An 18717-nucleotide genomic window follows, 5' to 3' on the forward strand; every position below is an offset into this window, starting at 1 on the left:
TTTTTGATGACACGTCATATGATTTGCAAATTTGATCTAAAAATTTTGTCAACGTATTACTCTTCGTTGAAAATTAGACTTGAATGTTTAAAAATAACAACTCACATAGCTACTAGCTACTAATTAAAAATAAATTAACAACCAAACAAAAATTCGTAAAAATTGAAAAGAATAAACATGCACTTAACATTTCAAACTTAGGACCTCTCATTAATTTTAAACAACAAAAATCATTGATTCTAATTGAATTTCTTGATCATTAAGCCAAATTTTATATATTTATACTCTTATGAAAAGAAATTTGTAAAAATTGAAAAGTAAATAAGTGTTTTGAACCCTAGACCTCCTCATTAATTTCAAACAACAAAACCACAAGTTCTAGTTAAATTTCTTTGTCATTGAACCAAATTTTATAAATTTATACTCTTATGAAAACATATATAAATATACTACCCTAATAATTTTGGTACCCCCAATTATATTGGACCCCGGACGATCGCCCTGCCGCACTGGGCCTGGGCCCGCCCTGCTTAACCAAGCATCAAGCGTGTGGCTGTTCTTAATTTCAAACCATGAATTGATGACAACTCCAGAGTTTATTAAATATTAAGTGCCTCGTGATTATATCGGGTCAAATATGATTATGTCGGCTTCATTCGAGCAAAAAAAGTATGAGCACTGTTGATCTAAAGATAGGTGAAGGTCATTAGTTTGATTTGGAAGCGTGTTTTAAAATAAAGTTTGTTTTGGTGTTTGTAATCTAAAATCTGATCTTTTATTTGTCCTTGAATGGCTAAAGATTAGAAAAGAAAATAAGAGGAGATTACAAGAAGTCCATGAATCAAACAAGTTGAATCCCATGTCACTCTCTTCCTATTTCTTCATTCTTCTCCACACCATCAGCAAGAGCATGTAGGAAGGCAAAGTTTTATTTTCGGATTTGAAGAGATAAGAAGAGATAGAAATCAAAATACTATCATAATATATAATTTTCATTATTCTAAATTTATACTTTCCTTTTTTTATTTGAAAATAGTCAATGAATCAATGCAATCGCAACCATTAAAACGGGTTTAATCTAAGAGCCTAACGGAAACAAGCAAACAACGAGCATACATGGCAAATAAATCTACGCTAACCTAGCTAAAGTTCTCCAACAAGAGCTCCTCTTACTTGTATTTGCAGGCAAATTCCGTTAAAAATATTTGTCCTTTGATACATACATACATACATACATACATTTCCGTACGCCGGGAAAATGCCTATGAAAGTCCTCCGGGGACCCTCTGATTGTTTCAAAATGAGGGATGAAACTACACCTCAAAGAAGTTTGTTTGTTCTGTTAGACAAGATATGGTTATAGCCCAGTCGAAATTTATAGGTACATCCATAGAGGAGGCCTGAATGAGTTGAATGTAGCAATTGCTTCGCGAGGAAGATGTTGAAACTCCTTTTTCCCGCTTCTATGTCGTCGTTTGATCTACTTGACTTTAAATGAAATGGCTCGCTTCACATGTTTAGGATTTTTAACACATGAATCCTCACTATCTGGGCTAACAAGTTTAAAGAGTGATACAGGCCACTAAGTTGACCATTTATTTAGATGAGCTAATGGAGAAAAAAATCTTAATGGAGAACAATTTTTAGATTTTTATAACCAAACAAAAAATAAACCCTCTTTTTGGTCCTTCGTAATAGGTTGAAAAACTATCAATGTACTCATAAGAGGAGAAGGTTTTATTTTTTTTATTTTTATTTTTAAAATGACCTAGCTAAGAACAGCTTTTATTAAGATATAGAGAATTGAAACTTGCAGTGTTGCTTTTACCAGGATTTATAATGAAAAGTGTTATTGTTTAATTTTTCACTATATTTCGTTTGAATTATTTTTAAACTTTTTACATTGGGACCCTTCGAGGTTAGAATTCTGAATTCGCTATTGAGTGAGGGACTTATTCAAAGGAATTTAGACAAAGTGAAAAAGAAATGGATTTCTGTTTCTCTTCTTAAATTTACAAAAATTAAATTTTACAAGATAAGTATATAGTAGTAATTAATGTATGCATTTAAAAGTCAAAATAATAATTAAAAAAATCTTCCATAGTTTATCCCACTTCGTAGATAATTGCATCCTACGTTTATGACTGAAAATCGAATTTAAGGTAACGTAGAGTGTGCTAAACAGAAAACAAAACGATAACATACTGGTTATGATCTGGTTAAAGTTTGAAAAGGACCATTAACCACTTATCTGAGTGGTTAAGGCCGCACCTAACACGAGAGAGATTGTCAAAGCCGACATAACTGACCACCGTCATGCTCAAACCCTAAAGAAAACATGCAAAGACTTTATCCAAGTCAATTTCATCCCTGCCCTCTTGTATAGTTGTTATATAATACCCCCAACACCCCTTCTCTCCCGTCGTCCCTTATCTAAAAGCCAACTACATTCCTAATTCCTTAACTATCATCTCTCTCCATCCAATCATATGGGCAATGCAGTTTCTCCCTGTTTCCAAAAAAAAGCTAACTCAGATGTGAAAGTAATATTTTCAGAAGGCAGCACAAGACTCCTCAAAGGAAAACACATCGCTGGAGAGATCATGTTTGAGTTTCCAGACCAAATGGTTTGCGACGCAGACTCTTTCTTCATCGGCCACCCCGTTCCAGCTTTAGCCATCGACGACGAGCTCATGCATGGCCAGACGTATTTCGTTCTTCCGATTGATCGTTTCGCATGTAGCGTCCTCACAGCCTCGACTCTTGCCGCCCTAGGCTCATCGTCAAGCCCTAACAAGAAGGCAGCTCCTATCAATTTTGGGGAGTGCCCGTTTGAGTACATAAAGAGTTCGAATGGAAAGGTCTTGATCAAGGTGGTACCGGAGTTCATAACAAGGTTAATTGCAAGAGGTCACAAGAAAATAGATGGGTCGTTTGATGATGCTGCTAGTTCTGGTAGTAGTACTTTTCTTTGTAGCACACCTGAGCTGCAAAAACACTATGAACAGCTTGTTGTGTCTAAAGAGCAATTATGGTCGCCTAAGCTTGAAACTATTTCTGAATACAAGGTTAGGTTTTCACCATGCAAATATATAGGGCTGGAGTGGAAACAAAAAGAGCAAGAACTCATCTAATTAATTTCATTTTTGTTTTTACAATTACATTCATTTTTTTATCAAGAGAAAAGTTAATTTGTAAATTTACTGTTAGCTAATTAAGGGCATAAGAAGAAAGAAAGATGTGATAATTGTACGTATGGTTTTCTTCATTCTTGTCTATATTTATTTGTGAGTGGTACCGGGATACATGACTAGCTTGAAGATGAAAACTAATCCACAAGGCAATCCACTAGTGCTTCTTTTTCTACAAGAGCAATCAAAATGCCCTCTTAGTTGCATAAAATAATCATTTGTTTAGATTGGCTCATCTCTGTATTTGGTCATGTACTAGCCACTAAAACTCTATTATTATACTTGTGGTAACCAAATTTTACCAGTTTCGGAGGAGAAAGGTTGACACCACGAATGCTACTTCTCCTACAACAAATCACATAAAATTAATATTAGTATACCACAATATTATTATCACAATTTATCAAAGAAAATAAACCAAGGGCGTTTACTAATCCGTAATCAGATTGAGAGGAATAGGATTGAGGAGGAATTGGAATGAGGTGGAAGTAGAATCAGATTCCTGTTGAAGTTGTTTACTAAAACTGTCTGGAATCAGAGAGGAATGATGTTGGTTCTTAGACCTGGTATTCGTGTCGTGTTTTTCGTGTTCGTTTCATTTTCATTTCATACTCGATATCTTAACGGATCATGTCATGTAACACCCGTTAAAATAAATGGGTAAAATGATCCGACCCGAAATCGAACCGATAATATTAACAAGTAATATGACCCGACCCGTTACTCGTTAAGGAAAATATATTTTAAACCAATAAATAATCAAATGAAAAACATAATACTGAATAAGTATATACATACCATATTGTCACATCCAAAACATAAAAACACATTTTTCTTTTAAGTATATTTTCACTTACCTAAATTGATCAAATGGTAAAATTGGAAAATATTGGAATAGAGAAGGGGTTTCTTCATCCAAAAAAGTTCTAATAATATAAGTGAAATAGAATCCAACGGTATAGATTTATTCTCATTTATCTTACGACTGTTATTTAAGTAAAGTCTTTAATAGTTTTTTAATTAATGTAGAAGTGTAAAAAAATAGAAAATATATATAAACGCTCGTAATGACAAGCTTTGCAACTTTCATGAAGAGCTTAACTTCGAAATTTGCCAATATAATTAAATAAATCATAGATCAAAATTTAACCGTTGATTGTTGTTTACATTTACGCTTCATTGTTCTCATCAAATTTTATTTTTTCAGCTTTTCTTTTTTGAAAACATGATCTATTAGAGGATGCATGAAGATGAACATTTTGGATCGTTGATATTATATTCAGAGTTTTACAGTTAGTGAAAATATTGCTTGATGTTTATAAAGTTTCTAAAAACTATATGACATCGACTCATATTTCAATTGATCGTAAATATCGAAATGTGATATTAAAGATCTGAACCGTTCATCTTCTTACATCTGTCAAATGCTCATGTTTTCAAAAAAGAAAATTTTAAAAATGAAATTCAGTAAGAAGAATAAAGCGTAAATGACAATCGACGGTTAAAGATAAATTTAAGATTTATGGATTATAGTGTTGGATTTCGAACATGAAGGGTCACTATTCTGAGCTGGTTCTAAATCCTCTTTTACAATATCGTAAGAGATTTTTTGAGTTAAGTACACATATACTGTAATATGTTGAAGTCAAACTGAAGGCAAAAGACTGATCATGCATCATAAGAAACTTACATGTTCTTCTGACTATTAGTTAAGTCTTTCCATTTTATTGTGACTATGCTTTCTCACTATCATATGATTTTAAGACTAGTAATTAGGTCTTCACATTTTCCTCAACTAGTATAGACCGAGATGAACAAAATAATTCAGAAGTCATCGGTAGAACTTCTATTAAAAAACAACTTATGTCCAGTTATATATGGTAACATTTCCTGTTAAATCTATAAAGAAAACAAAAATGAGTTGTACACATAAATGAAATCTTCTTTTATGAAATTCTGTATAAGTAAAAAAGAAGTTATAAATGAATTAGTACACTTGAAGAAAATGAATTTATCACAGCCAACTGTAATACAAATTTAGACACCTGGCTTTTGATTTAGGATGTTTGTATGGGAGGTTTGGCTTTTGACTTGTGTTAGAATACATGACAGAATGACAAAAAGTGAAATTTCTGTTTTCACTTTGCGCAATGAAGACTGACGTCGCGCAAAACAGTTTTGCATGACGAATGTTCACCTTTGTCGCGCAAAGTTGGGAAAAAGAGGTGGAAGTCTTGGTTTGGTGCCTAAAACTTGCACAACGCATATACCACGTCAATAGGTCGAGGGCTCACTCCAACAACACCGATACTGTCCTCACTTAACCACCTGCATAATCCTCAGGTATAGGGTTTTATCACAAAAGGTCTTGGTGTTAGTTAGAGAGAGGTATTTCTATTTAAACTGTTGTTCTCTTCTCCCTCTGTCCGATGTAGGACAAATGAGGGTTCCAACATGTAATAAAGTTTTTTTAATGCGCAGAGCTCTCCAACCCCCACAATTTGAACATTCTGAAAACACTTGATAATACTCAATAGTGATAGTAAGATATTGATCGGCTGATAGTTACTTACAACTCCTTGTAAATGTCATTAGTACACAGTTCGTGTCCTTGTAAGGTCATTAAAAATTCTATCACCTTCTCCTTAATTCATAGTAGCTCTGATTCAAGCATCACAAAAACTCAAACGCAATATCATTAGTTCCATACAAATTTAAAATTAATTTCAAGCATTGAAAGATACATGAAAATATACTTTTGTCTGAAATGATTATATAAATACAATACAGAGACATTTATATTTCAATTAGTTGAACGCTTTAGACGAATTGAAAATCTCATTAATAGACAGACAACATTATCTCTTATATAATTGGATGGAACTAAAAGAATTTTAAGCCACTTAGCCTCAACTTTTCGGCATGCATGTCAAGTTAGAATATATCCGATACACCGTCTATTAAAATGTCATGACAAGTAAAAGATTAGCAACAAGCATCTTCATATGTAATGAGTATAACGTAAAAACTCACCATGCGTCAAATTTTAATTAATAGTACAACTAATATAACTTTCTTCTCAAGAGATATACGTCTTGTCTTTCATGGTGGACTGTCATTGTAATTTTCTATGTTCACTTCCACGGTATCATTTCACTACCTAGAGAAGAAACGCGTAATCACAACAATCAACGAAAAATTATCCTTTGTAAGTAATATTTCTAACAATTTGTAACTTCACACATACCCCACATACTCATGGTATTGGAAGCTCTATAAAACATAATATCATGATATTACGATAATTTCTCAAAATAACTTGCATATTAAATGCTCAAGAATTAATTCTTATTTAACACAAAATTCATAAGCGCATTCTCTCTCTCTATTATAAATATCAACATTAATCGGCATAAAACTCCATAGACAAAATAAAATAATATCAATGAGAAAATAAAATGAAACCCACATTAAAACTATTTGACCAGGATATTAAGATGATCCATATGTGGAACCATTACACACGCAAGATATTCATATACTTGAATGCTTTTTAAAACTCAACCATAAAATTCCATGATTTTGTTTTTCTCCATGCACTATGTCGAAGTCGAAACCAAAGCTGAGCAAACAATATATATCCTTATCAAAAATTAATTCCATTCATTTTTATACTAAAATATTGTCATACATGAGCTCATTTAACAATCTCATAAGGAGAGATGCGAAACACTTAGAATTTTGCACTGATTATGGACAACATGTGTTTCTGATATTGTATTTACACTCACAAGAAAATTACTTAAAAATTACTTGAATTATGCACTGATTAAGGACCACATGTGTTTCATTCTGTTATTTTATCAATTGACAACTACTTGGAAATTAAGTAAGCAGAAATTACATGCCCTATCAAAGTTCATGTGCTGAGCAAATTAGATAAGTGAAAACCATAAAATTATGAGAGTACTCAATAATACTAAAGAGTACTTCCCTGTATGTCTCACGATTCCAATTCACAATTCTTATCATCTCATCTCTTCCTTGTCATATATTATTAGAAGAAGTGTGTACTTGTTGTTAACCTAGTTTTAGGGGGATGGGTTGATGTACCATATAGAGTGGGCTGTTTTTTGCCCTCTTGTACATATTGTTGTCACCAATAACGTTTCTTAATGTCAATCCCCTTAATTCAAGGGATGTGTATCTAGTAGTTGTTTACTTTTGGTTGATAGCTTTTAGGCTTAAATCAAGGAGGGATAGGGGGCTTGTTCCTGTTGAAGATAATGCCACATTAGATGCCATCTCAACAAGTCTGTTATGCCACCTCAGATAGGTTGTTTGTTAGTTAGTTAGTAACTGTCAGCTAGCTTAAGGCCTAGGATTCTATATAAGCAGATTGTAAGGCCACTGTATACAATTCATTCTGAACAAATACAAAGATACTCTCTCTCTCTCTCTCTCTCTCATTCATCTCTTTGATCATAAGGTTCTGTGATATCTGTGTTTCTTGCCTTCATCAATGGCAGTACCATTGATGTGTTAACATGGCATCAATCGCCCACGGCCGATCTTTGGTGATTTTTTCCGTTGGTGTGTCTTGTAAGCATTGAGGGTAGTTCGAAGGGATGATCTTTGGTGATTTCTTTCGCTGGTGGTTCTTGGTGATTTTGTTTACGGGTGTTTCGTGAAGATATTACAGATAGTTCAAAGGGACCATCTTTGGTTATTTCTTCGATCAAGTATTTCTTGTGAAATGTTCTCTGGAGTCAGAATTGTACAATGCTATCTGGGGTGTATGGTTTAAGTTTCATGGCGTTTGCTGAGTATGTTTGAAGTTCTTGCACTCTATGTGTTTGTGTAAATGTCAGTTTCATGTGTATATGATCAATACAAGGCCGAAGCTGTTTTTGATAAAATTGATGGAATTGTGAAGTAGTTTGTGATATTCACTTGTTAAAGGCCAATGCCAAAGTGTGATTGGATTGATATAATTGTGATTCTTGTTTTCCACTTGTAGAAGGCCGATGCCAAAGTGTGAAAAGTAGTATCTTTGAGATTGATTACAAGTGTTTTCTTTGTTGATTGGTTATTGCTAGTTGATTGTTAATTTGAAGAAGAAATAAGGAATCTTGGTGAAATTTGTTTTTCGAAATTAGATATAATGGCAGCAAATTGTGTTAAGATTGAAGGACTTTTGGGGATGATAACTGTGAAGCTTCAAGATGATAATTTTACAAAGTGGAGCTATCAATTTTAGTCTGTGTTAAGAGGTTATGATCTTTTTGAGTTCTTTAGTGGTGAATCTCAATGTCCACCAAAGTATTCTGTCAGCACAAAAACTGGGGTTACAAGAGAAATAATAGTTGAATACAAAGAATGGGTGAAGAAAGACTTGGTATTGTTGAGTTTGCTAATTGCTACCCTCTCGGATGAAGCAATGGATCACATTGTAGGTTGTAAAACATCTCAGGAGGCTCGAGATTGTCTTCGAGAAAGATTTGCATCAGTTTCTATAGTTCGAGTGAATCAACTAAAGTCAGAGTTTCATATTATACAAAAAGGCACATACTTGGTAGATAAGTATTTGTTGAAGTTGAAAGGAATCAGAGATCAACTTGTTTCTGCTGGCGAAAAGATCACTGACAATGATTTAATAATTGATGCAATATCTAGGTTGCCACCTAAAATTGAAGTCATTAAAACAGTAATCTTGGCAAGGGATTCTTGTATTTCTTTAAAAGACTTTTGAGCATAGCTTCTTGGTGCAAAAAGGTATATTGAGTCCAGGATAACAAGTCTCACAGGTTCTATATTTGCTTTATGTAGGCAAGGGGAGCCATCAAATATACAAGGAGTTCAGGGATATTTTTCAAATTATGAACAAGGAAAGAGTTGAAACTCTCAAGGGCTTCAACGCTTTAATGGTGGTTCAAGCTATGTAGGTAATGGCAGAAAGACCTTTCATTCACGACAAAGGAGTATTTTCAACAATAATCACAGAAGGTTCTATGGCAATAACAATAATTCCAGGTCTTTTTCAAATTTTGGAAATAGACAAGGAAACTCCAATGGATACACAGATAATGGGAAGAGTTCACATCATGGCAATGGTTCTTTTTATGACACCAATTCAGGTTCTGGAAACAATTTCTCAGGAAATAGCTTTAAGCAAGGAAGCAATTGGACTGGTAACACTAACTATAAGTCTACAGTGACACCCGAATGTCAGATTTGTTCAAGAAGAGGACATACAACTACAAATTGTTATCAAAGGCATAGTTTCAAGGTCATTCAACAAATGGTTTTCTGGTGTGTCAAATATGTGGAAAGAAATGACACACAGCTCTAGAATGTTATCACAGGAACAATTATGCCTATCAAGGTGCAACTCCACCTCAATCTCTTATGGGAATGACAGCACAGGGATCAAACATTGCAAGTTCAAGCTCAAACAGTGTTCATGAGTTTTCAGTTGCAAACACTTGGGTGGTTGACACAGGTGCAACTCGCCATATGACTGCTGATCTAGATATATTAAGCCGGGTAACCCCATATACTGGGGATGTTAAAATCACTGTTGGAAGTGGTGAAGGTTTGCCAGTTCACAACATTGGTTTATCTATCATTAACACATCTTCTGATTCTCTCATTTTACATAATGTCTTACATGTGCCAAAGATAACTATGAATCTGTTATCTGTAAAGAAACTATGTAAAGACAATGGTTGCTGGTTTATATGTGATTATTTGACTTTCTTTATACAAGACAAGGCAACACATCTGGCTTTGTACCAAGGAAAGAGTAATGATGGAGAATTGTTCGAGATTCCAGTAACGGTGTTTCAGAAATCATTTGCTACAAGGTTGGGAAGATGTGCTGCTTTTTGGGAAGGAATGTTAAAGCTGTTGTATGGCATTAGCGACTGGGACATCCATCAAAAGAGATATTAAAGTCTATGTTACAAAATAGTCAAATACCAGTTAGTGTAAATGAATGTGCTTCATTGTGTATAGCCTGTATTCAAGGTAAAATGAGCAAATTACCTTTTCATGTAAGATCAGAAAGATCCAAAGTTGTGTTTGATAAGATTCACACTGATGTTTGGGGTCCATCACCTTAAAAGTCAGTTGAAGGTTATAGGTATTATATCAGCTTTGTAGATGACCATTCTAGGTTTGTATGGATCTTTCCTATGGTAAATAAATCTGATGCATTTTCACTATTTGTCAAGTTTTGTGCCTTTGTGACTACTCAATTTAATCAAACCATTAAGTGTCTTCAATCTAATGGTGGAGGAGAGTATGGAAGTAAATTGTTTAAGGAATTTCTGCAAAATAAGGGCATTGTTCATCAGTTGTCATGTCCACAAACCCCACAGCAGAATGGGATTGCAGAAAGGAAGGATAGACATGTAGTGGAAACAGCTTTGACAATGATGAATGAAACAGATGTTCCTATGCCATTTTGGTACCATGCATGTTCACATGCTGCATTCTTGATAAACAAAATGCATTGTAAAGTACTTGGAATGAAATCTCCATATCAGGTGTTGTTTAATCAAAATCCTGAGATTCACAATTTAAGAATTTTTGGCACTGCAATATATCCTCTACTCAGGCCTTTCAATGGAAATAAGCTGCAACCAAGGTCACTTCAATGTGTTTTTCTTGGATTTACTCAAGGATACAAAGGGGTTATCTGTTTTGAGATAAATACCAGAAAGTTCATATTATCAAGACAGGTTATTCATGATGAAGACATTTCAAGAATGAGAAGAAGAGTACAAGTTCAAGTAATACAAGAGAGATGCCTAAGTCAAGTTTGTCAAATGTAGTGATTCACTTACCTGAAATATGTGCATAGGATCAAAGACAAGGGCATGAATGAGTTGACATTCAAGTAGTTCATGAAGAAATAAGATCAGAAAACAATAATGAGTCAGCATTAGATATTAGTATGAATTCAAGACACAGTGAGCTTAATGACAATGTTTCAACTGCTGTGGAAGTTTTATCTCCAAGTCAACATCAATCTCCAAATCATCATCACTCTGGTACAAATCACATGTTGCCTGTCCACTCTCACAACTTGAGGTAATTATCCCTGTACACTTAGAACCAGAATCTAATATTTGTCCTATCAATTCCTCTGAGTCTGTTGTAACTAGACTAAGAAGTGGTGCTATTCAAAGAAAGAATTATGCAGCCATGATTACTTCATTTCCTGAACTGCAATCACTACAACTCAATGAAGATGACTTCTTTAATGGAGGCTATTCATTGATTTCTGAAATAAGTGATGTGACAGAACCAAGTACATTTCGAAAAGTAGCTAGTATACCACAATGGCAATTAGCAATGCAAGAGGAGTATGATTATCTTAGGGCACAAGGTACATGGATGTTGGTTCCACCACCATATGATCGATCAATAGTTGGTAGTAAATGGGTTTACAAAATCAAGAAAAATCCAAATGGGAGTGTGCCAAGATACAAAGCCAGATTAATGGCTCAAGGGTTTTCTCAGGAGCATGGAATTGATTACTTAGATACTTTCAGTCTTGTAGTAAGACACACGATAGTGAGAATCATTTTAGCAGTTGCTACAGTGAATCGTTGGGATCTAAGGCAATTGGACATTAAAAACACATTTTTGCATGGTGATTTACAGGAAGAGGTGTATATGAAACAACCTCAAGGCTTTGTTGATCCTACTAGCCCAAATCATGTGTGTAAACTGATAAAGTCACTATATGGTTTAAAGCAAGCTCCCATGGCATGGAATTCCAAGTTCACAAGCTACTTAATTGCACTGAATTTCATTGCATCTCCTTCGCATACAAGTTTATTTGTTAAGATTGATGGTGTGGATACAATTGTGCTACTGTTATACATGGATGACATTATTCTCACGGGATCAAATCCATCCAAAGTACAACATATTATCACAGAATGATCAGAAGTATTTGAATTGAAGGATATGGGGAAGTTGACATATTTTTTAGGTCTACAGATTCAATATAAAGAAAATGGTGATGTGTTCGTTAATCAATCGAAGTACATTATAGATTTGATCCATAAGGCAGGAATGGATTCATGCAAGCCTGCAGCCACACCTTGTAAACCTCATAGTCAGTTGATTGATGTAGAATGAATTCCAATGGCAGATCCCTCTCTATACAGAAGCTTGGTTAGATCATTACAATATCTAACTTTCACACGGCCAGACATTGCTTTTGCAATTAATTTGGTTTGTGAGTTCATGAATGCTTCAACAGAATTGCATTTTGGAGCTGTGAAGTGAATCATCAGATATTTGAAGTGGACAAGTCAAACTGGAATCAATTATATAGCAAATACATTATTTAATCTCAGTGCATTCTCATATTCAGACTAGGCTGCATATCTTAACACCAGAAAACCAGTGACTGGTTATGTTATGTTCTTGGGGCATAATCATATATCTTGGCAAGCAAAGAAACAAAATTCAGTCTCCAGAAGCTCAACTAAAGCTGAATATAAGGCTTTTGCATATACCGCAACTGATATTGCATGGGTGAAGAACATTCTAAAGATAATATGTCTACAATAGCTTTAAGTGAAAATCTGGTGTTTCATTCTCAGATCAAGCACCGAGACACATACTACCATTTTGTTAGGAAAATGGTACAAAAGAATGATTTGGAAGTAGTATATGTTCCTACTGAAGATCAAACTGATGATGTATTAACAAAAGGGTTGCACAATCATGCATTCAATCATCATTGCTACAATCTTCAACTTAGGAATCCCAGTTAAGATTGCGGGGGGATGTTGAAGATAATGCCACATCATATACCATCTCAGTAAGTTTGTTATGCCACCTCAGATAAGTTGTTAGTTAGTTAGTAACTGTCAGCTAGCTTAAGGCCTAGGATTCTATATAAGTAGATTGTAAGGCCACTGTATACAATTCATTCTGAACAAATACAAAGATACTCTCTCTCTCTCATTCATCTCTTTGATCATAAGGTTCTGTGATATTTGTGTTTCTTGCCTTCATCAATGGCAGTGCCATTGATGTGTTAACAGTTCATTCTCTTTGACATACATATATTGGGTAGGTTTTGTAATCTTTTACTTTACAATGAATATACAACTTGAAAACTCCAATATGGTATCAGAGCAGTGACCCTAACTGGACTGTCTCTGTGTACTCTTTTGAGAGATTTTTTAAGCTTTTGTTTGTTCTTCAAACATGGCTGAAGAAAGTTCAATACATGGCAAATGAGACAACTTTCATGCAGCTCCATCATCACCTCGCTCAGACGTTGATGTCAACCCAAATCAACGTCTTAGTTCTGTCTTATAAATGAGTTTAACTATCTTCCCTGGGAGAGAGCAGTCACACTTGCTTTGGGAGGACGATCAAAGCTTGGCTATGTCAATGGTGTTATTCTAATGCCTGAGAAGCCCTCCCCAGATTATGATGCTTGGATGTGCAAAGATTAGTTGGTCATGTTGTGGCTACTTAACTCTATGGATCGTAAGATTGCATAAATTTTCAATTATGCTGAATCCTCCTTGACTTTTTGGAAAAATCTCAAGGAAATGTATGGGAATCAAAATAATGCAGCTCGAGTGTTTTAGTTAAAGAAGGGTATTGCTGGCCTACAACAAGAAGGAAATTCATTTGTGCAACATCTTGGAAAGTTGACCACCATGTGGAATGAGTTGAATGTGTACCAACCACACATCATTGATGCTGCCGTGTTAACTAAAAGAGCGGAGGAAGACAAGATATTCCAACTACTAGCGAGCCTGAGTCCTGAATACGAAGACCTACGAAGTCACATCTTCATGATTCTAGATCTGTCTTCTTTCTCAAGTGTGTGTGCCATGATTCAAAGGGAAGAAGTTTGCAGAAAAGTCATGACCGTGGAAGTTAAGGCAAATATACCAGAAGCTGAGGCATATTTTTCTAACCATAAACCTGGTGAGGAGAAGGGCTACAAAGGAATAAGATATGGTCTGAAATGTAGTCAATATGATGCTGGAGGGTATTCAAGAGATCATTGCTGGATTCTTCATCCAGAACTAAGGCCAAAGTTCCCTAGGGACAACGACAAAGGTTCTTTTAAGGGCTCACACAACTCTTCTTACAAGGAAAATCATATTGCCACCACTTCATCTGAAGGAGCACTGAAGTTCACCTCCAATCCAGCCACTCTAATCAATAAATTTGTTGTCTCCCTTCACAAGAAACAAGGTCATGAAGATAGTGAAAGACTAACGAATCAGTGTGACAACAATCAAACAGCCTTACTATGATAGTTTACTGGTTTTCTGGCTGAGAATGAAGGTGTGATACAACAAGATATCTCAGGCATCTTACATTCTTTCTCAACTGCTCTCAAAGTAGGTAATGTGCATGATTATTAGATATAGATTTAGGAGCCACTGATCATACGACTAACAAGTCTACAAACTTGCATAACTTTGAAAAACTTTCAACTCCATCTCAAGTGTTAGTTGCTAATGGCAAATGTGCTATGGTTGTAGGAAAAGGAAAAACACAATAAATCTCAAGTGATGTCGAGTATGAGGCTCTTTATGTCCCTTCATTCCCTTTTCAACTTTTATCTGTTGGCAAGATCACAAACTCATTAAATTGTCTTACCATTTTCTCTCCAAAAAAATGTTATTTTTTAGGATTTAGTCACCAAGAAAATGATTGGTGAAGGATTTTTCTTAAATGACCTCTACTACCTTTCCAAGCATACTCAAGTTCCCAAGGTTTTTCAAGTCACTTTAAGCTTAGCTCAAGAACAACAACTTTGGCATCAATGACTACTACATCCTTTTGAAAAAGTCCTATCCACTTTGTTCCCAAACTTGTGCAAAATTACAAGGTGTTGTGACATGTGTCACTTCTTAAGTTTACTAGATTACCATTTACCTCCTCTTTGTCTAGGGCTAGTAATTCTTTTGAAATCGTGCATTCCGATGTTTGGGGACCAATTCTAGAGTCTTTTGATGGATACAAATACTTTGTAACGTTTGTGGATAAAAATGAAGTGATGAATGTTTTTCAAGATTTTCATAGACTTGTGACCACAATTTGCTTCAAAATTTCATGTTTTACAATTAGATAATGGCAATGAATATGTTTCATAACATGTCACAATACTTGAGCATGCATGGTATACTACACCAAACAAGTTGTGTTGGAACACCTCAACAAAATGGGGTAGCTAAGAGGAAGCATAGAGATCTACTTGAGAGGACTAGAGCTCTTATGTTTCACATGAATGTACCTAAGAAGTTTTGGTCTCAGGGAGTTCTCACTGCAACATATCTCATTAATAGATTACCTAGTAAGGTGTTGAACTTTAAATCACCTTATGAGGTCTTGAAAGACAGAAAGATCAATTTATCACATTTGAGAGTTTTTGGGTGTACATGCTTTGTTCACATTCAAGCACAAAATCGTGACAAGCTAGACCCAAGGGCTGCCAAATGTGTCTTTCTAGGTTATTCATCCACCCAAAAAGGTTATAAGTGTTACAATCCAACAACTAGAAAAATGGTTGTTTCAAGGGATGTTAAATTTGAAGAAAAAGTTCTTTACTCATGACCATTGGATGATTCTAGACAGGGGAGCATTTACTGTTTCAAACTCCATATCCAAATGAAGAAGATGCAACATGCATTTCTAGTGAGCATGAACTGGATGCTAGCAACCTTCACTCCGTGACACATTATGAAGAGAAAGTCTCTCCTATTTCAGGGACTCCTTCCAACAACGACATTACTCAGTTGCCTATAGTCCACTCTCATCTAGTTCGTCGCAATCCTGCTCGTGAGAGGAAACTTCCCTCCAAGTTTCATGACTATGTGACATACACTACCAGGTATCATTTGAATGATGTTATTGATTATAGCAAAGTCTCACCATGTTTTGTTGCGTTCTTAAGTGCTATTAATGAAACTAGTGAACCACAAAGTTTTTAAGAAGCTAATCTTCATAGTGAGTGGAGAAATGCCATGGCAGAAGAGCTTCAAGCTCTTCATGAAAATCACACATGGACCATAGTGAAACTGCCAAAAGCGAAAAAGGCAATGGGGAGCCGATGGGTGTACAAAACCAAGTTCCATTCAGATGGCATGGTTGAAAAACATAAGGCTTGCTTGGTTGCTCGAGGGTTTACACAAACCTATGGGGTCGACTATAAGGAGACCTTTGCTCCCATGGCAAAAATGAACACAGTTGGGGTGTTGTTGTCAGTTACTATTAACAATGCATGGTTTCTCTTTCAAATGGATGTTAAAAATGCTTTTCTACATGGTGAACTTGAAGAAAAGGTTTATATGAAGCTTCCCCCAGGTCATCCTCAATCAAATAACCTAGAAATGGTGTGCAAACTTCATAAATCCATTTATGGTCTCAAGCAAAGTCCACGTGCATGGTATGCCAAGCTAAGTCATGTTATAGAAATAGTTGGTTTTCGTCAAAGCACTGCGGATTCCTCTCTATTTGTTTGTTCTAGCTCAGTGGGTAAACTCATTGTGCTAATATATGTTGACGATCTAATTGTGAGAGGTGATAATATGTCAGAGATCAATGCTCTTAAACAGTATCTTAGCAACAAGTTTGCAATCAAAGATCTTGGCACTCTAAAATATTTTCTGGGAATTGAAATGGCACACTCTCACAAAGTCTGTTTTTTCAATCAACGCAAGTATGTTATTGACCTCATTCACGAAGCAAATATGGCAGATTGCAAGCCTGGTTGCACTCCTTTGGATAACAACTTGAAGTTGAAACCTCACGATGATGTCATTCCAAACATACATTACTATCAAAGGATGGTTGGCAAACTCATTTATCTGACTATTACGCGTCCTGATATATCACATGTTGTCAGTCCTGTTAGCCAGTTTATGCACTTTCCAACCACGGATCATTTGAAGATTGTTCACCGTGTGCTTCGTTACCTCAAGGGTTCTGTTGGTAGAGGAATTATTATGCACAACAATGGTCACACTTGCATTTCTGGTTATATAGATGCTGACTGGGCTGGCAATTCTCTCAATCGCAAGTTTACCACAGTTTCTTATACCTTTGTAGAAGGCAACCTAGTTACTTGGAAAAGCAAGAAACAAAGTGTTGTTGCACACTCTAGCACCAAGGTAGAATATCGTGCTATGGCATCCATTGTGTGTGAACTAATTTGGCTCGAACACCTTCTGTTAGACTTAGGGTTTTCTCATTAACAACCCATGTCCCTGCACTGTGATAACCAGGTTGCGATACACATTGCAACGAATCCGATATTCCATGAAAGAACTAAACATATAGAGGTTGACTGCCATTATGTTCGCAATCAAGTTCAATCGAAGGTGATTGAAACTCACTACACACGCAATCATGATCAACTAGCAGATATTTTCACAAAAGGATTAACGTCTGCTATTTTTTAGCGTCTTTTGTTCAAGCTTAGATCAATTGACCCATTTGATCCAGCTTAAGGGGGAGTATTAGAAGAAGTGTGTACTTGTTGTTAACCTATTTTTAGGGGGATGGGTTGATGTCCCGTGTAGAGTGGGTTGTTTTCTGCCTTCTTGTACATTGTTGTCACCAATAATGTTTCTTGTTGTCAATCCCCTTAATTCAAGGGATGTGTATCTAGTAGTTATTTACTTTTGGTTGTTAGCTTTTAGGCTTAAATCAAGGAGGGATAGGGGGCTTGTTCCTTCTCTTCGACATACATATATTGGTTAGGTCTTGTAATCTTTTTCTTTACAATGAATATACAACTTGATTGTATGCTATTGTTTCATAATATATTCATTTTTGCCCATTTTATTTTCTCAATCTGTGGTTTTTGTTATTGTTGCATAGATCATTTTGTGGCTGTTATTAATTCAATCTCTTTCTCACGTCTTCTAGGTAAGCATCACGAAATGTATCAAAAAGAATTAATTATGAACTTATTATCGGAATTAAGATGATTGTGTTGGTTATGTAGGGCCATTCTGTTACAAGGAAGCTTACGTCAGATGGAAAGGTAAATGTGTTGCAAACTTTACACAATTTAAATGAAGGTTTATTTGTGCCGCCGTTTATGGTTGGTTAATAAGTGTTATGTTTTAGAAGTACGAACAGTAAAACTGATGTTGCCATTTTGTTGCAGATGAAGGTTTATTTGTGCAGCCCTTTCTGGCTTAGGGAATTAGCTCAAATATTTTTCAAGGTTGCTTTGCATGCCTGGTAGATACCCTTAAAAAATAAACCTTGTTTTTACAAATGTATTCACCCCTGGCAATCAATATATTTCAGTTCAGTTTATAAAACATAAATCATTCACAATCAAGACATCATTTCAGTGGTGGCTACATTATTTAGACCTGGTAATAGCTTAAATTGTTCCACACGATCTTGGTAGTTGGCTAAAGGTGTCGAGCATTATTTACTACAAGAGTATGCCAATTTTGTGCAACCGGTGGCATGGGATGTCTTGGTGCCAAACGTAGTTGTACAA

At 35.4% G+C, this 18717-nt stretch overlaps 1 protein-coding gene across 1 annotated transcript; it reads left to right on the top strand.

Moving 5' to 3' along the window:
- Positions 1-2406: 2406 nt before the first annotated feature.
- Positions 2407-3268, top strand: LOC126591251 (uncharacterized). The gene has a single exon (XM_050256839.1). It carries the CDS (start codon positions 2490-2492, stop codon positions 3132-3134), a length of 645 nt encoding a protein of 214 aa, XP_050112796.1. The 5' UTR covers positions 2407-2489; the 3' UTR covers positions 3135-3268.
- The last annotated feature ends 15449 nt before the right edge of the window (positions 3269-18717 follow it).

Source organism: Malus sylvestris, chromosome 11 (genome assembly GCF_916048215.2).
Source record: "Malus sylvestris chromosome 11, drMalSylv7.2, whole genome shotgun sequence".
NCBI lineage: Eukaryota > Viridiplantae > Streptophyta > Magnoliopsida > Rosales > Rosaceae > Malus > Malus sylvestris.

Coding starts and splice junctions, on each gene's coding strand:
- LOC126591251 (XM_050256839.1), top strand. CDS start 2,490: ATGGGCAATGCAGTTTCTCCCTGTTTCCAAAAAAAAGCTAACTCAGAT.